General features: G+C 44.2%; 1 protein-coding gene and 1 non-coding gene across 2 annotated transcripts in view; one reads left to right on the top strand and one right to left on the bottom strand.

Annotated features, from left to right (window-relative positions):
• Chmp1 (charged multivesicular body protein 1) overlaps positions 1-26,334 on the bottom strand; it is a 41,522-nt gene extending 15,188 nt beyond the window's left edge. The window contains exons 1-4 of the mRNA XM_050172173.3: positions 26,111-26,334; positions 13,120-13,217; positions 11,513-11,728; positions 7,268-7,419 (exon numbers count right to left, since the gene is read on the bottom strand). Of these exons, the coding sequence (XP_050028130.1) occupies positions 7,268-7,419; positions 11,513-11,728; positions 13,120-13,217; positions 26,111-26,129 (485 nt within the window). The 5' untranslated portion in view covers positions 26,130-26,334. The remainder of the gene's footprint in view (positions 1-7,267; positions 7,420-11,512; positions 11,729-13,119; positions 13,218-26,110) is intronic.
• A 711-nt stretch (positions 26,335-27,045) lies between these two features.
• On the top strand, positions 27,046-27,129 carry TRNAL-CAG (transfer RNA leucine (anticodon CAG)). The gene has a single exon. It is a non-coding gene; the product is annotated as a tRNA-Leu (tRNA).
• Positions 27,130-27,903: the final 774 nt, after the last annotated feature.

Raw genomic sequence — 27,903 nt, 5'->3', positions numbered from 1 at the left:
GAAACCTAGCAAAATGATCGTATTTCGCAATGTTACAAGCAATATACGAGGTGCACTATGTGATGGCAATGCGGTTTCATAGCCTCAAGCAAGGCTCACCAAAATAGACTAATGGAATTTTAACAATGAATCTTTTGTAGTGCATTTCCTGTCCTTGCTCTCATTCTGCAACAACGAAATTCCTGCAAAAGCAAATTCTTTCACTTTTCCCTAAATTTTGTTATTGCAGGGTACAACCATACAACAAAAACCTCAATATTTTAGGTGGAGGGAAGAGCCCATGCCAGCTATGACACCAGAAGAACACACACGCCGCAGCAGACAATGCACTCCTGACAACTAACTGATTTTCACTGCACCAAGTTGTAAAAGATGAAAGAAAAAGGCAAACTGATTGTTTGTCATGGCTATTCATGATCGCTTCTACAGACTTCTACCTCTTGGTAATTAAACCAACCAGGCTGTTCATGGGAAAGCATGAGGTGTATACAGTAGGCTTCTGTTGAATTCGACCCTGGCTAATTAGATTTTTTCGTTCACTCAATCGCAGCCGTAAGTCCTGGCCTATGCTCATGCATTTCTATGAGCCTGAACTTTTTCTGCGTCTTGTTTAATTCGACCCCCCCCCCCCCCCCCCCCCAACGCCAGATAATTCGATCAGTTTTGTCGGTCCCACCAGGGTCAAATTGATGGAAGTCGACAGTATTCAGACGGCAGACACACCCTGGTGTTCCTGTACATTAGAGTATCAATCCACAGCTGTCAACTATATATGTTTCCTTGCTGTGTCATCAGTTTTAATTGGTGCCCTTTGTCTCATCCTCTTTGAAAATGACATTATATCGAGTCCTTGGAACTTCTGCACTCAATCTTCAACTCATACTGGTATGCCTTTCTGAACAACTGCATGATGCCATACGCTGTCATCCGTAAGAAAGAGCCACATGCTAAACATACAGCATGTCGTCTTAGTTTATACAGAAGTTAAAAAAAAAACGACTGTGGCAGATGGCACAATTATAATCCTTTAACTGAATTACTCTATGATGTAGACATTGCTTACGCAAGAAATCAAAATGAATAATTGACTAATTAACGAAATCCAGTAATTCAGTTTTTAACAGGAAGTTTTATATTTTTCGTACGAACAGGTTTGGGCACCAAAAGGGACCTTTGTGTATGCAAAGCACCATGCCCGGCTTGCATTCTTTTGTACTCCTTTGGAGTTATTTTGCACACCTTTTTGCACTCTTTCATAAGCCCAGCGGTCTGCGTACCCTACCTTTGCTAAGCAAGACCTAAAGCTCCCTAACTAATCACTTTGTGGCCCATAAGGAAATTTACAAATTGTAGCCAGTGGGCATGGCTGCCACAAACTGTGAGGAGCTGAGGAACAAATTTAGTGATGATACTAACAGGCAAGTCAACACAAGCTTATCGCCAGAAGGTTATCAACTGTAATTACAACCAAAGAACATCCATTTACCAAGTCGGTATCATCTGCAGATAATGTTGCGAAACCGCATGTGATGAGATGCGTGCGTGATAGAACAGAGGTGCAGCCCATGCACAAATAATTTTTTTCTTAAATACAGCAGAACCCCGTTGATACTACCCAGTTTGCTATGACTTCCCAGTGCCAACGTTCGGGATCCAGAACCCAGGGATGGAAGCAGCCAAGGAAGTTTTGGAGTAGTTCTAGGAGCAGCCAATCTGGCACTTTAGAGCAGGTTTGGAGCAGTAAATACGTGTTTTGGAGCAGCTTGGTGAATCTCGATATGAGAGAAGTACAGGTATACCTTACAGAACACTATTAAGTTACGACAGATGAGTTCTGCGGAAGCTCGCAAGGTGAGCACCGCAACGAGGAGACAGCGATAAGGAAACTAAGCACACAATAACAAAGAGGAGCTGTTCACCAAGATCGCGCCGCGTTTTGATGCATGCAAGCCATGCTGCACTGTCTGCGCATGCATAGACATGGGGACATGAGCTTGCGTGTGTCCGCGTGCAAGCTCGATGATAACATAGAGTGAGCTCAGCATTTTCATATTAGATAAACGCTGTTTTCATTTTGTGAAGACTGTCCTCACTTTTCTGTTTGGCGTTTTTTAAAATTTTTTTCTGGCTTCAGGCATTCGGGGGTCAGCTTAGAATCGGGGCCGGCCTAGATTCGAGTAAATATGGTAGCTCATCGCATTTTCTGTCTAGAAATAAGCTCAGGATTGGGTGTGGTACCTGCAAAAGAGTCCACCCTCGCTTTCACAAACCGAAGTCCCTTGCTATGAGAGGCTGGCTTTTCTGTGAAACTTAGGTGTCCAATGGCTAAGCTTGCATTACAGGCAAAATTTTGACAGCAGCATGAAAATATTGGAAAGTTCAGCACAAAATCCGACGCGCTTTCTTAAATTACATAGAAATAAACACTAAGAGCCATGTTTTCTCCTGCACAGACAGCAATATACTCGATTTGTTTCGAATATTCGTATCCAATCGAATACGAAAATTAAAATATATTATTCGATAATATTTAAAGTATTTGAGTACAGTAGAACCCACTTACACAGATACCGGTTTTAACAATCTGTCGGTTATAACAATAAAAAGCAGCTGCACCGACAACTTTTGTATGTTTTCTATGGAGAAATAACCAGCTTACTACAATGTCCCCATGCCGCACTATTGGTTATAACAATGAAGTCTGGCTGCTGGGTGTCTGTGCTGAAAAGTAATGGAATGTAAAATCCTTGAAACGAAAAAAGAAAAAGTGAAATGCGAGCCACTTCACGATCCCCGACAGCCCAACTGCCGTCATGCGCTTCTCTCCATGAGAGATGCACGCCAGCCTCGCGCGATTTCTCTCTTCGCCCTTCCGCCCCTCCGAACACGAAGAAGCTGCGCTCATAGCTTTGCGCCGCACCGCCCTCCTAAACACGAATGGACCATGCCAACGTGCTGTCAATGCTGCCGGCACTGCGCCCAGATTGCTTGCTGGGCCCACATTTTGCGCATTTTTGCTAAGTCACTTGTATTTGTTCATTGCATTAAGTTGCTCCTGGCCACGTGGATTTCTCACGCTCGTTTGACTCGCCACTGAAACGGAAGATGGCTGATCCGCCCGCTGATCATCGACAATGCACAACGTTGCCAGTGAAAAGAAAGCACACGGCAACAGATTTGGAAACAAAGTGCTTCTAACTGCTGAGGTGATCGTTGCAAACGTGCTTGCATAGGATAGCGACATTGACGGCCATGACAGCAGCACTGATGTGGTAGGGCAGCCTGCCTCAACATTGTTCCCGTGGGAGACCCTATAGATGATTGTCCCTCAGAGGCTTGTTATCATTAAGGACCTTCCGCTGCACTATGTGGAGCACCTGGATGTCTTGAAAAAGGATGTCGGCAAGCTTTGCGTAAAGCAAGCAAGGCTGACGGACATGGGGGCTTTCTCGTGCAAGCCAGTGGGAAGTACATGCCTGTTCCAGCCTTTCTTCTGGATTTCTCAAGCTGAGATGCTGCCGCGGCAACATTCCCGCATTCTTTAAAAGGCACCTTTTGGGGCCACCAAGGTGATGCCACGGTGGACTTCGTATGTCACTTGCCGCCCATAGCTCCTCTTTGCAGTTATTATAGCAGTGCCATTCTTAAACGCCAACAGCTGCAGCTTGTTAATGACATTCGATCGTAGCACAGGAAGGAGAGTTAAACAGTTAAATGAATAGAAACACTCAGAAGCCGGATGGAGGGAGGTGGTGGAGAGCAGAAATGGCCTCCCCGCCATTATAGTTTTCTCAGAACAGCTACGCCATCCATTTTTACTTTTTTTTTTCATGCAACCCAGTTACAACAATTATCGGTTATAACAATGGAATTTTTGTGGCATTTGAATATTGTGATAAGTGGGTTCGACTGTATTTGCACAGCCCTATAATATGACAAAACTGATGAGCTACATGCTGAGCAGACTGTGCGAGCTTATTCATTCAGTGTGGCTTTCCTTGCCGAGTGCTCCATGAAATGAGCACCAGTTCAAATGATCTTTAGCTGGTCTGCATACAGTAAAACCTCGTTAAACCATACCCGCTTAAACAGCAGTATCGTTTTAAAAGTAGTAGTTAAATCCCCGACTCAGCGGCCATTGAACATAATGTGTTTTGTATCCGCATAAACCATGCCAACTTAGTGCGTACGTGTCGGTTAACACGTATTGTTTCCACTTTTAGTCACGCAAACATGGCGGTGCGTCGTCTCCATCGGGCGGCCCCGCAGAACAACAAGCCTCAGAGATCGGAACAACGGCCGCCATGCGCCCTGTGCGTTTGCGCGTGAAGCCACATCAACACCAACATTATTTTGGTGCCGTGCCAGAGTGTTGTAGTGTCGTGCAAACGAGGATTCTCGTCATTCCGAAGCTCGGATAGAAAAGATGCCGGGTGCTCAGCATAGAAGAAAAATTAGACATCGTTTGTGCTATCGAATGTGACACGAAAAAGTCGGCACTGGCACGTGACAGGGATCTGCTGTTGACTACGGTGCGTGGCATTTGGAACGCGAAGTTGCTCGGCAGCGCTGCTGCGACCGCGAAGAGATGTCGGCTACGAGGTTCGACTTTTCGCCATTGTTGCCAAAGTGTGGACTAGCGACAGTGATGAGGACGACACAGAAAGCGACAGCAAGGGGATTCAGGCCCGACAGTGGCAGAAGCTGCGTGTTACGTCAGCCTCATGAATGCAACCGTCGCGGCGAGAACAGCACCCCGCAATGAAAACGGCGCTCCGCGACTTCTGCAGCGCTACCGCGCACGTGCATGGAGAATACGTAACGCCAACGAGGAATCTGCCATGCGAGTGTTTGCCGAGAAGAGGGGGCTGGCTGAAAAGCCGGCACGCAGCTTCAGTAAGTGTGAGGATGCTGTCGTCACTGCTAGGCTGCCGCGGCATCAAACGAAAATAATACTTTTGTCGCGCGAAGTGAATAAATACTGCATGTTCTTTTCCCCTTTCATCACACTCTCTCCGAGTTCCGTGTACCGTTTTTGACAGGTAAGTGGGCGCGAGCTCGTGCTATTTCGGCTAAACGGTAGTACTGTTTAGTACATACTATTTCCGAGCTCCGGCGAACTACGGTTTAACGAGGTTTCACTGTATATGCAAATGCGTAACACCTTTATAAAACATTCATAATGCGTTGTATAACACAAAATGGTTTTTCACTTTCTTGTGGCCTAGTTACATTTATGCCACCGAACACACCCACACTCCAAAGACAGTGACAGTGAAACTGACACTGACAGTGAGCTTAGGCTTGAGCTGCCGGGCTAAGCGCCAGCCAACGCATGTCTATGGGTGTGTGGTCTCCACCGAACATGCGCACCCTGTCAAATCTGGCAACTTCATTCGAAATTAAGTGTTTTGGCACAGGTTCGCGTAGCTCGATGGTTTGGCACAATTAGTGCAGAATTTCCATCCCTGAGAACCCAAAAAAAGTGACTCAATACAATTATGCTTCGTTTTTGTCGGTTAGTGCATTCCCAGAAAACATGATTTTTCAGCACCAATGTTCAGTACAATGCCAAACAGGATTCGTATGATGCATTTTCCCGGCCACTAGATCCCATGTGAACAAGCACTGGCACAAGTGGGAGCAGTAGGCACCTCTCACAGAAACTTCCTCGCAGGACTCACTTGCTGCTTGTGCCACATGAAAATGCTGGCATGTACTCAGTTTCTTCTTTTGGGAGCAGCAAAACTCCCCACGGGTCATCACGTGTTCCACGCACAGCTCTTGCCGCCAACCCCACCTTCTGCACTACACCACATAGGCTGTGCGGTGTAGTGCCGTCGCAAGCTTACTGCATGCGTTTAGGAGACGATAAGCCTAATGTGTTGCCATTTGCTGCTGCAGGCAGCGCGAAGTGAGTGTCTTGTTTCACTCTGGTGTCATCGTATTCCGTCATCGTCCACCAACTAAATTTTGTTTTGTGCTGTCTTAAAAACACTACGCAATAGAAGAAATGCCAAAGCATGCCTAGGGCTGCTTGGGCCTGACCTGCTTGACGTGCATCAACATCTCGTGTGGCAACGATTCTCGCTGAGCGGGCAAGCCAAAACTACTCGGCAAAATGCCCCGCCCGAAGAAGCTGCGGACCCAGACCCGATTCGAGGAAGCTGAATGTAAGCTTTCCGACGCCGCGCAAAAAGCGACAAAGCACGTCTCCGCTTGCCCAAGCATCACCAGCTCAGCATGCATTGGCTCAGCACATTTTGCGTTATGTAGATGTCAATTGAAGTCGAGTCTGACGAATGTTTTAGTGACTTCGGGTTGTTTGTTTTCCAGTTAGCATGTCTTTTCCCTAGTTCCTTTTCTAAAAATTATGAGTGAGGTTCTAGTGTATTTAGGCCCGAATTTAGAGCCATGGCCTTACACAACAGTATATGGTAAGCTGATGCAATGTCTAACAACATCCAATCTGACGATCCCTGATTGTGCTATAGTTGGTGACAGGTCAAGATTGCAGTGGCAAGTGTCCCAGAAAGCGCACATGATCACCTACTCCTATCCTATCCCTTGTATCCATATCCTCACATTCATTTTCCTCAGACTCTTCCCTATTGCAAAGCTCCTCACCCTGAAGGGGGTGATTTTTGTGTGTCAGGTGCACAAGATGTGTCTTTTTATTCAAATTTGTATTGAAGTGGTCTTTTACCATGACAGTGTAATCTAACACTCTTCTCATGTATATTCTTTTTTTCTTCATTTTTCCTGTAAACTTGATTTGCATGCTCTTCCTTGTTGTCAGCTGCTGCTTGCAATGCACGGGAACAAAGTTTATCAGGCGACATCGCTTTTTTTCTGTGGCAGAAGGGATCAATCGACCCATTCAGCGTTTCCTGGTACTAGTACATCTCGACAGTGGCGCACATCCGTGCCCAAAAATAGGGAGGGAGCACTGACGAAGGGGGTTTCGTGCACAAGGCTGGTTGAATCTTTCCTATAATGCCCCTTGTAAATGACTCGTTTGTGTGGTCCGTATCTTGCTAATTTTTGCTGAACAACTAAAGTATGTCTCCTCCGCATAGCTTTGCCACTGGCACTTGTAAACAACTTATTCCTCAACGCACATAGGGATAAATTCCTGTCATGCAACAAAACATAACTCCTGCCCTCTGTTTCAGTTGCCAGACTTTGCAACTCTTAATTTAGAAGGAGCCAGGAAAGTGACCCAAGGCAAAAGAGGTACATCTCCAATGCATTGACAGATGCTCACCCAGCCTCGTCTGCGACTTGCTGCATGAGGCCCTCGACCTCGTGCTGTGGGGCAGTGACCGTGGTGGTGGAGCTCATGGTGTCCTCCATGCAGGATGCCTGCACGTCCAGGTCCTCAAACTGCTTCTCAAACTTGTCCATCAGGCCAGAGATCTGCGCACCAGGAAGCAACGAAACAAAAGGTTGTGTTCGGGCTAGTTAGTTCTTGATTATGGATGCAAAGCTGTTGTGCATGCACAAAGCTTCTTACAAAAATTGCTAGATGGAACTGTGAAGTGAGCAACGTTCGCCAAAGCGAAAAAAAACTGACTGCAGAAAAACCACCTAGTTCTTTTTTGCTGGCTGCCAGCCCCCAACCTAACAAGTATTTTCATTTATGTATACTTTGATAACTGGGGCAGCGAGTCTTCATGATCCTGCAATCTCGAATGCAATTTCACTTGTGCTTCCTTAAGTTGCTTTTTTTAAAATTAAGGCTTTGTCAATGTACATGTACAAGTCATTAGGCCAAACACGTGGAGTTATCACTGACATAATAATAGCAAGGTGCTGACTACAGCCTGACCGTGCACAATAGCTTCTTCATCATCATCATCATCATCAGCCTGGTTACACCCACTGCAGAGAAAAGGTCTCTCCCATACTTCTCCAACTACCCCAGTCATGTACTAATTGTGGCCATGTTGTCCCTGCAAACTTCTTAATCTTATCCGCCCACCTTTCTGCCGCCCCCTGCTATGCTTCCCTTCCCTTGGAATACAGTCTGCAACCCTTAATGACCATCGGTTATCTTCCCTCCTCATTACATGTCCTGCCCATGCCCATTTCTTTTTCTTGATTTCCACTAAGATCTCTTTAACTCGCGTTTGTTTCCTCACCCAGTCTAATATTTTCTTGTCCCTTAACGTTACACCTATCATTCTTCTTTCCATAGCTCGTTGCGTCGTCCTCATTTTAAGTAGAACCCTTTTCGTAAGCCTCCAGGTTTCTGCCTTGTACGTGATTACTGGTAAGACACACCTGTTATACACTTTTCTCTTGAGGGATAATGGCAACCTGCTGTTCATGATCTGAGAATGCCAGCCAAACGCTCCCCAGCCCATTCTTATTCTTCTGATTATTTCAGACTCATGATCCAGATCCGCGGTCACTACCTGTCCTAAGTAGATGTATTCCCTTACAACTTCCAGTGCCTTGCTACCTATCGTAAACTGCTGTTCTATTCCGGGACTGTGTACTAAGCAAGGCAATATCATCAGCACAATAGCTTACCCGAGTTTTTACCTTTCACTTGTTCAACATAGGCTGTGAGAACAGCGTTATTCTTTATTGGAGGTGCCAGACACAACACCCACAAGCTCTACAGCTAGCTCAGGGTGCAGCAAGGCTACCGAAAGCTGTGCTGCTGATGTAAGACAGAGGAGATAGAAACAAATTTGCTAATGCAATTTAAATCCCATGAGAGTTACACAAATCTAGCTTTCATAGATGCTTTTGTTAACCGTAATAAAAGTGTATAAATTACACAAATGCATTAAGTTTAACTTTTGCATTCACAGTGCAGATTTAATAGGAAGTTTAATGACATACATGTCCTTAGGCAAGATGATTTGATCATTAGTGCTCCACTGCATAGCAAAGACATCATAACAGCTAAGTTCAAGCCCACCTAGAAACAAGTATTTCTATAGCACAGTCTAACAAGAGGCTCAAACTGATAGCAGGGATATGCTTTTTGTACATTTTCTTAATTTTTTAAGTAGCAGTAAAATCAAAAGTAATTCTTCTTTAGTGTCTTCCTTGAGGCTTCTTAAAAATTTACAAACGAAAATTTGAAACTTTATTTGAATGACTGCTTCTACTTTACTTTCTGTCGAGGAACCAACAATTAAACAAAAACTGGTACATTTCTGACTTGCTCATTTTTCTGCATGGACTGAAGGTCTTGGACATTGAGACACTAGAGAAAATAGTGGAAAGCTTCCGAGTGCCATACATATTTTATTGTAGTATCTCTTCTGCAAATCAGTTTTGGTTTAGTTTCCCAGGAGGAGTGTGTGTTGTGAAGACGCAGAAGGTGACTACGTGGGAGTTGAACATCCTGTCATTTTCATAATTGACCGAGCTCACTTGGTGCTCTGTGACGTGCCGGTACTCCTGTGTCCCAGCATTGCAGTGCCGTACACAACCAAGAGAGCTAGAGTGAGTGCCACAATGCCACAATGTTCCGCTCCCATATTCGTTTACTAACTTAACAGGAGTGGTGTCGTGCCCAGAGAAGCACATCAACAGTGTTCATGCTATGACTGCGAACACTTGTAGTCACAACTCAGGCATTATGAGGAGTGCTGGCAGGAGTGCTTGACTTAAAGCGATCGATTCATGCTGCCACTGCCTTCACCATTTCGACTGCATTGTGCCTTCAAAACTCAGCAGACTATCAACATCACCAAAACTCAGCAGATTATCAACATCACCAGTATATCTTTGTGTCCACTGCAGGACAAAGGCCTCTCCCAGCGATCTCCAATTACCCCCGTCTTGCACTAGCCCATTCCAACCTGTGCCTGCAGATTTCCTAACTTCATCACTCCACCTAATTTTCTGCCATCCTTGACAGTGTTTCCCTTCTCATGGAACTCATTCTGTAGCTCTAAAAGTCCACTCGTTATCTACTCTACATATACATGGCCTGCCCAGCTTCATTTTGTTCTCTTAAGGTCAACCAGAATATTGGCTATCCCCATTTGCCCTCTGACCCACACTGCTCTCATCCTGTCTCTTATTGTTACACGTAACATTTCTCGTTCCACCACTCTTTGCACAATCCTCAACTTGTTCTCGATCTTCCTTGTCAACCTCCAAGTTTCTGCCCCATATGTTAGCACCAGTAGAATGCATTGATTGTACACCTTTCTTTTCAATGATAGTGGTAAGCTCTCAGTCAGGATTTGGTAATGCCTGCCGTATGCACTCCAATCCGTTTTTATTCTTCTGTAAATTTCCTTCTTATAGTCAGGGTCCCCGTGAATAACTGACCCAGATAAACGTACTGCTGTACAGACTCTAGAGGCTGACTGGCAATAATGCATTCTGGCTTCGTTGCCAGGCTACTGAACATTACTTTCGTCTTATTCGCCTTCGAATATTATATTCAGCTTTCTCAGTTAAGGTCCTCAATTATTTATTGCAATTCATCTGCAGTGTTGCTGAACAGGACAATGTCATCTGCAAACCAAAGGTTGCCGAGATATTTGCCACTGATCCTCACACCTAAGCCTTCCCAGTCTAACAGTTTGAATACTTCTTCTAAGCATACAGTGAATAGACTGCATCTCCTTGCCTGACCCCTTTCTTGATAGGTAACTATTCTTGCGGACAACGAAGGTAGCTGTGGAATCTTTGCAGATATTTCCCAAGATATTCATGTATGCCTCCTATACTCCTTCATTACTCAAAGCCTCCAAGACTGCTGGTTTCTCTACAGAATCAAAAGCCCTTTTCATAATCTACGAAAGCAATATAGAGAGGTTGACTGTACTCGGCAGATTTCTCAGCAGATCAAGTGACCTCCAACACCGGACTTGCAGGAAGACAGCGTGCATGAACCTGCTAGCCTTACTGGCTTACTGGCTCACCCTTGCATGCTGGCCCTTTGGCTTGGCATCCAAGGCAGATTACGTGACCTCTAACACAGGATTCACTGTGCCTGGGCCAGCCCGATGGCAACAATGCACCTCAAGTGTTTTTAGAATTGTTATCGCAATAAAATCAAAGTACTACAGGCTTTAACATCCAAAGGCAATGCACGCTCTATGAGTGGACGACTCTGGATTGATTCTGGCTACCTTGGATTCCTCAATATGTGACATAAGCATATGTGAGTGTTTTTGCATTCCGCCCCCATCAGAATGTGGCCCCAGAAACCAGAAATAAGATCTGTAACCTCATGATCTGGAGAACAGCACCATATTCCCTTAGCCACCGCGACAGACAATTTGAAGAATTCCATTCAGTTCAGGAACCTTATGGACTGCAGACGCAAAGGGTACAGATGAAGTGCCCTGCAAAACTATTCAATCCACAGGTTCCACTACCTACCTTACTGTAGATGTGCACAGTGTGCAGCAGGCACAAGGCCAATGAAAGACTAAAAGAACGCAAAGAACCAACCGAGTGGACCAATCTCCAACGTTGCCAAGTTACTATGCTTTTAGCTGTGCAAAGTCCTGGTCACCGTGCCCACCTTTTCCAGGTTCATGCTCTTCATTGCTGCATCCATTGACTTGACGACACCCGCCATGGACGAGGTGACCTTCTTCGTGGTGACAGCCGTCTGCACACGGCTCGCCACGGCATCGATCCGCGATGCCATGCGGAGGTAGTTGAGTGCCTGGTTCTTCTGCCGGATCGAGTTTTCCGCATGAATCCGTGCACCTTCGAGATTGTTCTTTTGAATCGCCTGCGTGGACCAGGTGGCATAGGGGGTATGACACTCTTTTTGAGTACGACCAGACTGCATGGCGAAATCAAAGACTTGAGGTGCCAAAATGCCAGAAAGTTTGCTAATGTTTTAGGTGTGCAAGTGCAGCAACCCTTATCGCGCAACTTGCACTGGGTCTTTCAAATGTACTGAAGGAGTACTTGACATTAAATTTCTAATTTCTCTTTCTTTTCTTTTGCAGTATATGAAAGTGCAAACCTAAGCGATTCACCGGTAAGTGCCAAAGCACGCTAGATAATTTACTTAGAAATTTATTCTTACAGACTAGTTTAGGTTAAGCTGACTAAGAAGCGGATGTGTCATGACTGAATGCAGTGAATTACAACAGTCGGATGGGCAAACTCAGTGACACTTGGAGTGAGTGCACTTCACCGCAGCCAGTGTCACTTTGGCGGTATGCTGCTAGGCGAGAAAGGAAAGTGGCATTTGGAACTGATGGCAGTGTCAACTGGTAAATTAGTCAGCATGTTATATGCTTATTTTATGTAATAACTCCAAAAAAAGGAACATTAACACAATCAATTCTGAGGACCATACGACACTGCATCCCACACCAAAGCGACATCCTGCGCATTTGGAAGTCTTGACAGTGGTGATGCTTGGGTGCACGATAAACAACACAGATTTTGTTTGCAGAGAAAGAATGGTTGTTTTCGCAAGCAGGGATGCTTAGAACATTTATAAATCACAAAAATACTGGTTTCAGAATCAGCACCAGCTGTCCACTGAGTATTATTTTGTGTACATTTGAAGTACTGCCATCGCGGCTGTGTACTTCGAAACGGCAAAGCGAGTTTGACAATGGCACTCGTAGACAAGTGTTTCTACAGCGAGTTTCATTTAACCTCTCGGTGCGACGACCTGCAAATGACAATAACGGCAAAGTGCACTCGTTCAAAGTTACATGACATTTGCCTGTCTGACAAGGCTATTGATCAAAGCCTTCAAGACAGCCGTGGCTTTTGGATATGTGAAATCCTGTTCCTTTGTGTTGCTTACACTAGTTAGTGGATTTGTAACCTTTTATCCGCACCCTATGTTAGGCTCTGACTTGGCAAGTCAACTCTGCAGGCTTGCCTATACCCTATCAGTCCACATAACAATGTCAAAGGTGTCATTAGCTGCCAGCACAATATGCTACGGTGAAACAGGAACAAGATAAAGGAGAAGAACAGACACAAAGAATATTTTTCTGCGCTTTCGGTGCCATTCAGGTGTCTTAGTCTTAATTATTTCTCAAGTGAATGAATAACCTATTGCTTCCTGCATGCATTGTAGCTCACAATGGCCAGGTAGTGCCCATTGCAACTGCCAAACGCACACAGTAAGGAGTCACAGCAATGACTTGCCTTTTTCAGCTTGGTCTTCTCCACCTTCTCTTCCTTTTCACACTTTTTCGCATTCCTCTCAAGATCCTTGGCTGCAAACTTGAGGTTGAACAGGTGCTCTGTGCTCACTTCGTCAAGGAAATGGTGCTAGAGCCCGAGACAGACGTCATAGCAGTATGCATGCCTTTTTCAAGTATTCACAAGAACAGTCTGAGTTTGACTCAACATACTGCAGTCTGTAGCAGACATGTATGTAAAGAACTGCATTTTTGTGATTGATGAGTTACATTTTTGAACAGTACCTAGAATTGCTCCCTTTTGGTAATAAATTAGCAGTTACATTTCAAAGGGACACTTGAGGCAGATTTTAGGTCAACGTGGACCGTTAGAATACCATTCGAGAAACTTTTAACCACTTGTTTCGTGCCAAGACTTAGTTACAGACAAAATTGCGACTGAGAGGGCTGTATTCTTCTAGTGAAATTCAAAACGCAAAGCATGAGCAAGGTGGTGTGATGCCGATATGCAATCACTGCCCTTTACTCCAGCCAATGAGTAAAACAGTGCCAGACAACTGACGCTACGGGTTTTCCCGTAAAAAGTGGCCAGAAACCGAGCAAAGATATCATATGGACGTAACATATTCTGCTGCTTGCAGTTAGTGTGAGCTTTGTGAGCGAACAAAACTAGTACTGCAGTATGCAATACCAAAACCAGCAAAACATGAAAGTGCAGGCGTTGCTGGGTTGAGCGAAAATGAAACCTTTTCATCATCCACATTGTTGTCAAGGGTAACGTCAATGAGTTATTTTTTCTGCGAACAGGATAAAATTGGGAAAGTAGCATTTTCTGCAGTCTTATACTGCCATGCAGTGATCAGTGGTTGAGTACTAGTGACAGCATTTAATGGGCCATTACAATGTCATAGGGCTAGTACTTGAAAGTTCCGGTAGAGTCTCAAATCGTGTCCTACATTTACCTCAATTCCTCGCTTACTTAAGCTCTCATTTCGATAATATTGATGCTTTATTTAGACCTTTTTGAGAATTAGCTTTTCACTTTAACTTTGTATTCGCCTTGAGTGTGCCTTAAATGTGAACGAGCTACTACCAGCAACACAATATTGAGCACACATACTATGTTGCAAACAATTGTGCAAGTAAGAGTATTTCATCATAACAAAACCAGAGTGGCAGATGAAGTGTCATGTATGTGTATGTCTACACATACGCATTAGCCTGAGCAACCAGCAATTTTTTTTCACTGTATTTCACAGTGATATAGCAGGTTAGAAAAACCATGGGTAAACTTGTAGGAGAATAAAACGCACCAAATAACACATGGATGTGTAGGGTTGCCAACATTACCGCAAGAAGAAAAGGGGGGTGTGACAAGGCGTTTATTGCAATAACTACTGTGTGGAAAAAAAGAAAAAGGAAACAATACACTATCGATATTACATGACTGAAGTTTATTGAGGGGCTTTATATGAAACTTGGCACACAATAAAGTTTAAAAAGATAAATAAGACCAAAGACCAGCAGGTGAAGCCAACAGCCCGCTGTGCATCGTTTCCATAGCCTACGGTTGTGAGAAGCAGGAGAATGAAAAATTAATGCATGCTCATTTTGCTCATGCAGCCAAAAGTGTTTATGCCAGCTGATGTGATAAGCGTCAATAGCTGCCGAGAACATATATTGGAGAGAAACAGAAGTTCTACATGGACTGATAGGAGAAAGTCTAGAAGAAAATATTAGAAAGTGAAAGGAAGAACGGCTCAGTCTTGCAACTTCACTTAACACTAAGTTTCGGCACAGTGAACAGTTTAAGGCTGGCTGCTTCAAGTGCAGTCATCGACATGCTTCGAGGCACAATTGCCAAGTATGTGGAAAAACATGCTTCTGCACTCCATGAAAGGATGTTTTACCTAGGTGTGTCACAGTAGCCATTTCTTGCAGTCGCTGTCGGCACATTGTCAGTGAGCACGCAGGTCATCCAGCCCTTATAGCCTGTTGCTTGCCTTTTAATTAAATGATAGTCCAGGCAGTCAATTAGTTCTGCCAGTCTCTGATTCAACCAGGCTTTTTGTCGATGTTGAGACAAATGAGAAGCACCTGTCCTCTTTGTCAATACCAGATCCTCGGCTTCTATTTTGCCAAAAGACCTGTTCTTGACTTGCTTTACTAAAGCTCAGGTGACTGATGAACGAAACAACCCCCTGAAGTTTGTGCACTTAGATCACACTGATCGATCTCTAGCTCAGAATTATTGCTGGTTGCATCGCAAGGAGTTTACAAATTCAAACAAACAGTTAATGGTCTACCGAGGCAGGCATACACTACCTCAGTTTGTGCCTGGTGGCATCACTAAGGGTGCTGCCATGTCTGCAGAAGTGTTCAGCCATTTGTTGCAAGGAGCCACATAGAAGCTGACAATGCCAACAAATACCCAGCTTGAAAAATTTTTATGGCTGGGAGAAGTAGAACCTCAGTGTGACTATTAGGCAGCAGCTACTTTCCTGCTTGGCCTTCACAATAGTTTCTTTCTAAGGCCCTCTTCTATCACTTGTTGCTATGGTGACCTTGTGAGTAGCTTCAAGTCACGTAGAGAAATGGCTTATGCTGTTAACAGTGGCTCTTAATGCCTGCTTTGGTGACCCTCATCTTTCTTTCTTCCCAAAAGCGGTATAAAACAATTACAGTATGTGGTACTGAATTTACTCCATAACAAAGTTACGAAAAATACCAGTTGCAGCTTGAGGGAAAGCTGGCCACCTCATACAGCAGGCAGCTTCATAGAGGCTGAACAAAAGCACAAGCCTTACACAACTTCATACTAAAAGACACAAAAGCCACAGGTAGATTACGTAAGCAAAATTATTGTGTGAACATTTCACACAGCATATTTAAACAGATATGAGTCGGTGTGGCCTCCCGTCTATACAAGATGGTCAATGGAAGTGTGCATTTGCTTCTCTTAGACTGGTTCTGGTTCCTATTACCCTAGACTGTCAGTAACATTTTAGGTTTGCTTTTGTGACGATGATACTGTTTAGAATATCAAACATAGAATCAAGCTTGGCAATAATAAGTTAACATAAATAAACCTGTAGTGGAATTCTATTTTACTACAATTAGTGAGTTCCAACCATTATGAGTGTTGGAGAACCATTTAGACAACCTCCATGCAGAAACCCGAAGCAACTACAGTGATTATGTAAGGTAGCTAGTGCTTTTGGTATGGCCTACAGATGGGCACATGGACACATCAAGAGCTTAAAGTTACAACAGCTATTGCTGTAAAATTGATCAGCAGGAATGGAAGAGCACCTGCTTTTATGTAAAATTTGGACACAGGTATTCAGTTGCAGAAAGGCCTACAAACACTGGCACGTGTTGTGGTGAGTCTAAGCAGCTGAATGCAAAAACGTGGAGAGATAGGTAGACAGAGAGAGAGAGAGAGAGAGAGAGAGAGAGATCTTATTACTCCAAACAGATGTTGCCTGCTGATCCCCCCCACCTTTTCAAAAGGCTTGTTATGGAAAACATTTCCTATGCATTGTTGCCCACTCGAGGGCAAATGTTCTTACTCATCAATGGTTAGTGCAACTTTAACGTTGACAATGGTCTCCAAAAGATATTGTAATTTATGCACTATTTCAAGAAACTGTCACATGCCCACATTATGAATGCTCAGTGATTGTGAGCAGTTGCTTTCAAGAATAATACAATAAGAAGGGCAAGCTTTTTTCAAACGCTTGCAGCTGTCCAAAGACATAGCTGGTAACCTATACCAACTGCGAAATTCACAGGACGACCCCAAACTAAATGGGGCAGACAATGAGTATTACTGCAGAGTCATATATAAAAGCATAGCTGTCAACTGCTGTGAAGTCCATAACCAATACACTTTAATTCAATTGAAACATGTAGTTTTGAACACATTAAAACTTCATTATAATGAAATGGGATATAAGAAAATAATTGATATAACAGAGTAAGTTTAAGTACCTCTTGAAATATTTGTAGAAATACATGTACTTAAAACATCATTTCAACAAACAGAATACTCCTGTCAATGCATATAACAAACTATATTTGTGTGAAAGCAAGAAAGGCCCAACTCTTGCACGCCGAATATATTGCTTTCTGTGGGGTCTGGCAGATTTGGTGTGGAAGTTCAAAACTCTCGACTCCCCGCGCAGGATATGTGTCAAGCAACCACGTTCTTTCTCACCACTGCATGTAGCTGAATGCACGTGCGTGCAAACAGAAGCTCATTATTGCCGTTGCACTTGTCTCTCACTGCTGTGCCACGCAGGCTGGTGCAGCTAGGAGTGGCCTCCAAAATTAGTGTGCCTAGACGTCAGCGCCACCTCCCGCCATTCTGGGTGGCGACAGCCTTTGACCATGCTCGTGCTGCACAGCCACCATATTGTGTTGGAGCTGTTGAATCGGCTGCACACGCGCAGGCATTAGTCAGTGCGGTACTGTTGTGTTGCCTGGTGCTTGTACTTCTCATAGTGCCACAGATGTGTTTGCCAAGTTGTCTCTTCGGGCTCGCAAACATAAGATGAAAGCTGCATGACAGTTTTATAGCTAAAAACACTACATCCTTTTTGTTTATGCACACCTTTTTGCACCAGCAAAAGAGAAAATGACGCCTAAGTCTTAAGATTTTCCTGTGACCCAAAATGCAGGAAAAGGTGGACAAGAGCATTGTTCATGCAAGCCATGATGTCTGAATTCTTGTCTTTGTGTAAAACAGTGTCTAATAAATTGTTCGAAGCACTAGGTGTTCGCTAAGTAATTTAATCAATACAATAAGAAGCCTGCTCAAACCCAATATGTGATTTACAGCAATCGCATGCCCATAGAGGTTTGTCACATTGTCACTCACTATTTACTTAAACCAATTGTACCAGCCAGATGTAATGAGGAGGATGCACATAGCAAACTTGGATTGATATGTTCGTGCTTGTGAGAAGTGCATAATGTTAGCTTTGTTTCATCAATGTGCTCCAATTAACGATTATGGCCTCCTGCGGCTTCTAGTATGCGAACGTGTTGGTTAGCTTCTAGGAACCATACTTTGTTTCCAGGCTGTCTTCCTGTGGTTTCATTCAAGTGGCAGCTATATATTTTGGCAGAAAACATTTTATTTCATTTGGTGAGATGTGTCACTAGCCTGCTCTTCCTCACATCACTATGCTCATCTAGTGGTAGTTGTATAATAGAATGTAAGGTAAACGTGTTTTCCAACAAAACACTAAAGCCCTATACTTAGCTCACACTCAGGAAATATTCACAAGCCGAACACATGGGTTAACAGTTAGCAGTCTGCAACAACGCTGTTAATTTACCAGTGTTTAGAGGTCGTACAGCGAGCTTTACTTTTACACTATAGAGTGGGCCTCCAGAATGATTTTAACTACCTGGGGGTCTTTAGCGTGCACATAGAGCTAAGTCCATAAGTCTTATTGTATTTTCCATGCATATTTCGTTCATTGAGGTGCACCGCACAGGCTGGAGTAGTTAGGCATGGCCTCCACAGTCACATCAGCGCTGGTGCAATCTTGGAGGCCATGAGTTGGCCAAGCCGGAGCAGCAAGGTTTGTTGGCATCCTCATTCACATGGTTGAGCGATGTGAGAGTGGCGGATCAGGCTGGGCCAGCTGTGTGCCACATGCTGCTCCACCCCGGTGGACTTTGTTGGCATTACAGCATGCAAGGTCTTTTCTTTGATCACATCCCCGTTTTGCATGTTCTAAAATGCTGTAGACGAGCCAAGTTCAAAGCAAGAAAGCTGCACAGGACTGTGCAGACCATAGGTGGAAAGTTTTCATTTTTCTGGGGGAGGGGGGCTGGGGCCTGATCAGCTTTCCCAAACCCCCCTCCTGTATGTGTGTGTGTGTATGTATACATGTATATTTCTTGCACTTGAAGATTCAAAATTTCGTGTGACCTCGAAGAATTGTTCGCTGAAGTGACGGCCTTATATGAGAATTTACAAGACCTCATATTAGGAGACAGTTCAATTTCACAGCCTGTGAAAAAAAGTCCTCTTGCACCACCAAGAATCTGCCGCCTCCCGGTGGTGCAATCTTCCTTCGTGTAATCGTATGCTATCACTAATACTGTTTCACCTTTCCAGCTAAACTGCAGCCTCTCTCTGTCTTCTTTTTTTTTTTTTTTCTTTCTGTGAGTCCAAGTATAAGCGCTCCTGCGCATGACTGCTGCTGATTCTGACGTCGAGTGAATCCGGCTTGGCCTCATTTCGGTTACTGAGCGAATTATACAGGGTACGCCAACTATCATGCACCAACACTTAAAGAAGAAGAGCAGTTGCGTAACTCGAAGAAAACCTAACGCCTACTGTTTCCAGTACAGTGGAGTAGCCGTCAGTAATTCTTTCATTCCTGAAATTTAATACGACAATTAAAATTAATGATCTAATTCGAGAAGTACTGTCCTAATTATAAAAGTGTCAATGAGGCACCTGCAGGCACCCCCAAATGACATTTGTGTTTTCAGCGACGTACTAATTGCGTGCAATGTTTTTCCGGCTGGCAAACAAACCTCACGAAATATGAAAAATACCCCATGACTACGCTCTCACCTGCATCATAAAGCAGCGCCCTCAAATATGCTGATTGAAAGCAACTGCATTGCCTGTCGCAAACCCGAAGAGACAGCACATCACTTTGATAATGATATGGAAGGAGCCTCAACAGCAGGTTTCGCGGCTTTGCAGCTATTCTTTTCGCTTTACGTCACTTATTATCCGCCTCTCAAGGCCGACTGATCACATTAATAACAAAAGTCCCTCGCCGCTCTCATCTCTGACTCTCAGGAGGCGTGCCGCTTCTTTATGAACGGCCGTCTCCCTTTCAATGTTAGCCACCTCCTGGGAAAGGAACTCAAGAATACATACAGACTGGTCTGGTGTCCAGGACACGCAGGCCTGGAGGGGAATGAGAGGGCTGACGCTCTAGCTCGAGAGCTCACGAACCGAGCGGAGCAACCATCGCACTCCCATTCACAACCCGCCACTTCACAGGGAAGCCGTCGCGAGGAGGAGAATAACGATCTGGCACGTATGGCACCACGCGATATTCTTGCTCACCAGCGCGGCATGCGGCAAAAATACGGCGCCCCCCACACATCTTTGCAAGGGGAAGACGCAATAGATCTCCGCAGGATTCAAACGGGGGTCTACCCAAATTTATTAAGATTGAGCAAAATTTTCCCAACGATGTACGGGCGTGCCTGTCCGTGGTGTAGCGACTCACCATCGTCTTTGTACCACATCTCATGGGGATGCCAAAATAGACCGCCGAATTTAAATGCCTACTTAGTTAGGTATAATCTAACCAACACACTGGAGCAATGGGAGGCACAACTCGCCAGCTCAGACCCGAAGGTGCAGAAGGCTCTTCTTGGTCACGTTCGGCTAGCGGCAGAAGCCAGTGGAGCCCTGGACTTGGGGCACCACCCATCAAGCTCCTAATCCCCTATCCCCATTTCCCCAGTTCAATAAAGTTATTCTCTCTCTCGCCGCTCTGACCACGCGTGAAATGTTGAAGGCCATGTAATAGGCATAGCATGTTTCAAAATTCCGGCTTTGCTCGCGCCACATCGACAGAGTGTGCGCACAGCTATATTTCGTGCCAGAAACATGCTTCGGACCAAAGCGAAATTATAGTGACAGTTTTAGTTTTAACGAGAGTGTATACATGCTGTAAAAGCAGGATCACGGCATAAAATAAAAGCAAAATAAACAGAACGGGAAGCGACCCTCATATTGAGAAAGGGCAAAACCGATAAGTTCAAGAAAGTAAATAACCACTTCTGAATCAGCCGAATTGACAATCCTGCACAAAAAAAAAAAAAAAAAGAACATCAGGTTTCAGTGTGCCCTTATTATCATGAATTCGTAAGTGCCGTTCGACACCAGCTGCTGCCTAGAGGACGTGTTCGAATAGGTCTCCTTCTGCAGCTACGCAGTACGGAGTCCACTCTATCACATCTTTTCTGGCTTTCATGATGACCAACGCTGAAATCCTATGACAGACATCTGTTATCCTTGCCTTGAGCTCATCTGATGTCCATCTGGATCATGTAAGCACGATCTTTCACATAACCCCAAAGAAAGAATTCGAGTGGAGAGAGGTCAGGTGACCTAGCCGGCCAATTTAGAGGTCCGTGCCTTCCAATCTATTACGCATGAAAAGTCACACCCAGCCAGTTTCGTGCTCGGCTGCTGCTGTGTGCTGGTGCTCCATCTTGCCGATACCACAGAAGTGGAAGATGTGACACTGTACCACCACTCCTTCAAGGATTTTGTCCACATAACACTATCCAGTCAGTGTGTGATCGAAAAAGATGGGATTGATTATAGCACCGGCGTAAATTCCGCACCACACATGGAATGACCATCGATAGTGGTGCCGATTGCGCTTTACCCAGTATGCATTGCAGTAGTCACTGCAATAGCGTGCATTATGCAAATTTACCTGGGCGTTACTGTGTAAATTGGCTTCATCTGTGCAGATGATGTTGCATAAAAAAAGTCCGGTGACTCATAGGCTTTTGTGAGGAGCCAATACGAGAAACCTAGACGATTTTACAGGTTTACATCTTCCAAGCATTGGTGCTGGTTAAGGTGGTACAGGTGAAAGGCCGTTGTTTAGAATCCTCCAAACTGGTGACATGGAAATTGCTGCCTGGGAGGCCACGTCCTGCATACTAGTCTGTGGCTTTGAAGCTATAAATTATAGAACATCTGTGTGTAGGCTAGGACTAAAGATGGAATCCTATGCCGCTGTTTCTTGAAGCTGCCAGTTTGTCTCAGGTTTTCATCATTTCTGATGATAGTCGATGCGTTTGGTCTACCACCACACTTCCACGACTGATATATATTTGCCGCCTTCCTCTTGTTGTCATATGCAGCTCCCAAGGCAAGGATCATTTTTACCTTCTGCTCATTAGAGAAAGACACGGTGACTGGGATGAAACAAAACGCACCTTTAAACATTTGCACTGACATTGTCAATTCGCTTTTGTAGTGATAGGTACTGTGCCCCCCCCCCCCCCAAAAAAAAAGGACTACCTGTGCACTTTACCTATGCGAACACAACAGCTATCACAGCTTGTTTCCAACTACTAATACCAAACATGATGTGTTACTTCGGCCGAGGCATGTCAGATAAGGCACTAGCTCAATCACAATGTTTCACAGTGAAGCTGCATATGGCTAGCCGATTCGACCGGCTGTCGCCTGTACGCTGAAAACTCCTCCTGCGCAACCCAATGCGAATGCACGAAAAACAAAACAAAACAAAACAAAAACGAAAGAGAGGCATGCGATTGGCTGCGCCAATATTCACATCGTTGCTCTCTGTCACAGCCGAGCGGGCGCGTAGCAGTTTCTCTCCGGCTACGAAATGAGTAGGCCACTCGTCGTGCAGGCACCTTTTGATCAGCAATGCCACGAGCAGAATCGGGAAAGAGCTCGTCGACGCTGTCCCGATGTTACAGCCCGGGCACAAGAACAGGCTCGTGCAGCTGAGTGCAAGCACCAACTGCGTACCAAGGATCCGGCAGCCTACCAAGCCGTCATTTCATGATGTGTCAGGATTAATCCAGTCATAAACACCAGGGCCGCAGGTTTCAGCTTCACTGGTTAACCATCTGTACGGAGTGCTTGGATGGATATCTTTTTTCATCATTTCCTTCATTTCGTTCTGGTCAACTCGGAAGAAGCCTGTTCGAGGGCGCTGCTTTATAATGCTGGTGGGAGCACAGTCCTGTGGTATTCGTCATATTTCGCAGGGTTTATTTATCAGTCAGAAAAAATGAGTACGCAATTAGTACAACGCTGAATATACCGCAGTTAGATGTGCCTTGGCTGTGCCTCAAGATGCCCCATTGACACTGTGATAATTATGACAGTATGTCTCGAGTTACAGAATTAATTACAATTACCTCATTAAATCTCTGTAACTAAAGTATTACTGGCAGCTACTCCACTGTACTGGAAATAATATGCACTAGGTTTTTTTTAAGTAACACATTGCTTTTTTTTTAAATCTTTGTGCATGACAGTTAGTTGGGACACTGTGCATATATTTATGACCTCTGCATGCAAGTGACAATGTTTCCATCCCTAATAAATGTTGTGTTTATTAGAAGTTCTTTATTGAGTTGTTAGCTTTGCTTACTGGAAAGAGATTCAATACTGAGGCACATATAATTCAAGTACATTTCATACACCGTTGATAAAAGACTCTGCCTAAGGGGTCCCGAAAGCCTACAGTTTTTTTTTTTTTTTCAGGGTCAAAAAGCATGCAAAGCATTTTGAAGCGAGTGAACATACCGCAAGATATTCGTTTTATAGGCACAAGCTGTACATACCTTTAGAAATATTGTTTAATTGGCAGTGTCCTTCTCTTTAAAAATATAATAAACTTTGTCCTGTGTATATATTTAAATATGTTGTGTATTTGCATGGTGTTTACAGTTGAAATTTAGAACAATGTTGAAGTGAAAAAATACGGATGAGGCAGCTATGGCTGGTACTCCTAATGTGCTTGTTCTCCTATTGTAAGAATTTGCAGAAATAAAGCAAAGTATGAATTAAAATCCGTGCATGTCCCCGCCAACAATGATACAGTAAGCTATTAGCCACAATAAAATTTTAAGAGAAAAGGTCGAGGCAAGTAAAAAGAAACCTCAAATGATGTGGGCGACAAAACTCTTGCATTGACCCGTTAGATGTGAGAGGAGGGGAGGGGGTAGGCTTTGCCATCGCCCGGGGGAAGGGGGAGGGGGGGCTCAGCTCTTCCCTGGAAAACTCCGGAACAGGCTCGGGCCCCGGAGCCCCCCTAGTCAGCGCCTATGGTACAGATCCACTTGAATCTACTTCTCTCAATGCGAGCACAGTACCGGGAAAGCACACCTATTGCAGAAAAATAACTTCTGGAACACTCTGTTTTGCAACATGTAAGCAACCATTTGGCATTTGGATCGGACTCCCCCAATTTGATATTTACAATGTCCAGTTCGTTACAAGGTACCGTATCTACTTGAATATAAATAAAACATGAATGTAGGTAGACCCCTCTATATTCTATTGGCTGAGAAATTTACATCCACAAATTACTAATCATGTATAAGAATTCTCAATTTGGCAAAATTGAAAAGTCTTTAGACCTAGAAAATTTAAAGGAAAACAGCGTTGTATCCTTTTAGGCATCAATCATCTTTTGAAATTCGTTCCTCCCATACACATTATGGCACAGAAAGGATTCGACGGAGAATGCCACTTACAATGAGTGAATGCTACGCATGAGATGTAGATATACTAACACTAATGAAAAAGGACATATTTGATCTTCGTATAGTGTAAAGAAAAACCTAATATCTTGAATAGACTTTTTTTGATTTAATTATGCTAAAATGTTTGTATAATATTTATCATGATACCCAATACATGTCTCAATGTGGGTTCTGTTAATATTTGTGTGTATATTATTTTCAATATTTCATATTATGCTACTCATACATTCTGCAAAATGGTTGTCCTTAATGTGAAGCTGTAGCAAGAAAAACTTAGGCTGCTGTATATAGTTATTTGCTTAGAATGCTGTATATGTATATTTGCTGGTGTATGTGTGGTTAGAGCTCAGTCAAGCTCCGACAAAGCAGCTTTTTCTCTTGCCATCTATTTTCGTTGTATCGTGTACACAAAAACCAGAAATAGACGGATTGATTAATTGAAAAAAAAAGTACTAACTCGAATGTATGTTAACCTATATCTTTTTATAAAGATGAAAAACTTTGAACATGACACACCAGTATTTACGTAAGCTTGGCCACTGAATCTCACTAGTCCATTCCAAAAGCTGCATCCTCATTGTAATTACCAGTGAAGTTGTCCTCGTCGGATGCTTTGCAGGTGTCTTTGGCACTAAACAATATTGTCCTCACACATCGCCGTCCAGCACATTAGATAAGCAGTGTTCCTTAAAGCCATCTCCAGATTGACTTTAGAGCAAGTGCAATGGGAGAACTCCATTAGCTTTATATTTTTCATACTTCATACTATTGCTAGCTTTGTTCACAAGTATAAGTCGATAGCTCGTTTTTGCTTAACATTTCCGAAAAAAAAAAAAAGCTCAACCTATATTAGAATAAATACAGTAGTTATTGCATATGAGTATAGGTAAGCAAGTATTGTGTATTTGATATCAAGAATAATTTTTTTATCCAGGTTCGACTGTAGTCACAACATCGTTGCACGTCTTGTTTAAAGCCACATAAATGTGCTGCTCAGCTTGAATGTGGGGAACTAGAGTAAGCATATGTTAATTAAGTGAATTGTCAGAACTCGCTACTTAGCTAATGGCACACTAAATTTTAAATTGCGTGTATCCACCAGTTTGCAGATACTTGAAAGTGTGGACCATCATGGTTTGGTATCACAGGAGGAAAATTAAGCATCAAGCACGAATATACTGTGCAATGACAAGCCTATCACCAAGCAAATAGGCCATACGGCTGCCTGTGTGCTGATCACTGTGGGACAGAAGTTGAATAAACAGGGATAAAGTCAGACAGGCCGGCCGACGTTTCGATAAGTGGATCTCTCCTTGTCAAAAGCAACCTTGTCATCCTTGGCGTGTCAGTTTTCGAGGGTAAGTAGGGTGATGCAACCTGGCAGTCGTCTATAACGGAAGAAATTGTTTCTTGTTTTAATGAACCGCCTTCGCTAGTGGCAACGCAACAGTGAAGTCACCGTGAACGAATCTGATACAACGCCCATGACATCGATAAACTGTTACGCCAATGACGCGAACGGTCTTACAAGCTACGAAGACATTAACAATGCGATTTGGTCGGAACAGCGCCCGAAAAAAGAAGCAATCCGTAATCAATACGGGCCACTGAACGAACTGGCAGAAACTTACGATTGCAAAGGAATGACGTAACCGAAAGCATAGAAAGGATACTTTCCATGGCCGTAGCCATTTCTTCGGCGATGAGTATCTCCTAGGCGTTTCTTACGTTTCACAACACAGCGAAACTGGAGCGCCGCACAGCACTTCACAGAAGACGATGTAATCAACGCAATTTTAAGCTTTTTCGTACACTTAGTAACAAGCGAGCGGCGAAGCCGTGACAACTTGCTGTTACCGTGCGCTTCGAAAACATACGGCTAAAGCGGCTGAAATAGCAACTTGCAATGGCTACGAAAGTGCAGCGATAGTTGGATGGAAGTTAAATTTTCGGCCAACTGTGGCCAGAAGTAAAGTCTAAAACATGGCGGCCATGACGTATCACGGCTCCACTGTCACTTTCGGTGCACACCGCCGTGTGCAAACGCGTAGCCTTCGAGATTCACGTTTGCTACACAAAGGCAACCGTCACTCGGGCGCGGATTTGAAATGGTACCCGTCTAACGGCGCTAATAGTGACGGACGAAGGCGCCTTTTGCTAGTGAGGTAATTAATTTCCCGCGTTCCTACGGTTGCCTTCAGCAAAAAGAGAAACAGCAGATCTGGAATTACGGTACACTTGAACGCCAGTACCCGTACATAGTAGCACTTACTAGCTCCGTGTGGCGTATGGAACACGACCGGCTGATATGGAAGTAAAATCTAGGCAACTACTTAGTTCCCTTTTAGGGAATGATTAACTCTAATGTCATATGACCAGTAGAAACGTGTAACCCATTACGTGATCCCTGCTTCAGAACTTTGGCCAGCCGGGATAGCGACCTCCTACTGCGTCATACCACGCTGCTGTAAAGGCATTTTTCAGAGTTACACAAAGGTCATAACCACCATATCGAGGTACTGCACCAACGGTGAAATGTGCCGCGACCACTACAGGTCGTTTGATACCATAGTGTCGCACCAGCCGGAGTAGCGGCGTCTTGCGTTCTGTCAGGATGGCCGAGCGGTCCAAGGCGCTGCGTTCAGGTCGCAGTCTGGTCTTCCAGGCGTGGGTTCGAATCCCACTTCTGACATTAATTTTTTTTTCGTGTATTTTCAGGCGATTTTTATGAACAGTGGCGCATAAAAGTATAAACGAGGGGGAAAATAGGCTGCCGGGCAGCGCTGCCTTCCCCTCTCCTTTCATTTACAGCGGAAGCTGTATATGACTCACCTTCCTTAGTTTTTTTCGGCATCCGCCAACAGAAATAAATCATGGGCAGATCCTGGTGATAGAATGCATCATGTAACCGCACTGAAAAACAAGGGACAAGGAAGGAACACACAAGACAGGCGCGGAACTTCAACTAAGATTTACTACGGGAAATCTCACATTTATACAAGTATCGTAATCACCTTTGCCAATCATCGGATAGCCATCACTCGACGTTGGCATGCGGGCGTGAGTGCCGCAAATTTGCTTGTAAATATTTGTATTCTTTATCACTCAATGATACTGAAGAACTGCTTACGCAGCTGCCAGATTGCATTTTTATACAGTAAGCTTCGTATATTTCACGGCTCAGTTGTGACGCAAACATCTTCAAGACTTTAGTGTCGCGGAACCTGGGCGCGCAATTACTACAGTGGCGACAATGGTCAGCCAGTTTTCCACCCCCCGCCAATCCTTCAACTCCTGCGCGGTGCTCCTGCAGTCTGACGTTTAGGCACCGTCCTGTCTGCCCTATGTAGCTATTGCCACAGGAGAGGGGTATCTGGTACACTACCCCTACTCTGCATGGGACGAACCTGTCGACGTGCTTGATATCACATTCATTTCTTTTGTTTTTACCCTGCACCATCTTGCA

This window comes from Dermacentor andersoni, chromosome 6, assembly GCF_023375885.2.
Source record: "Dermacentor andersoni chromosome 6, qqDerAnde1_hic_scaffold, whole genome shotgun sequence".
Taxonomy (NCBI): domain Eukaryota; kingdom Metazoa; phylum Arthropoda; class Arachnida; order Ixodida; family Ixodidae; genus Dermacentor; species Dermacentor andersoni.
Note: the sequence above shows the minus strand (reverse complement) of the source record. Positions and strands in the feature narration are given on the sequence as shown.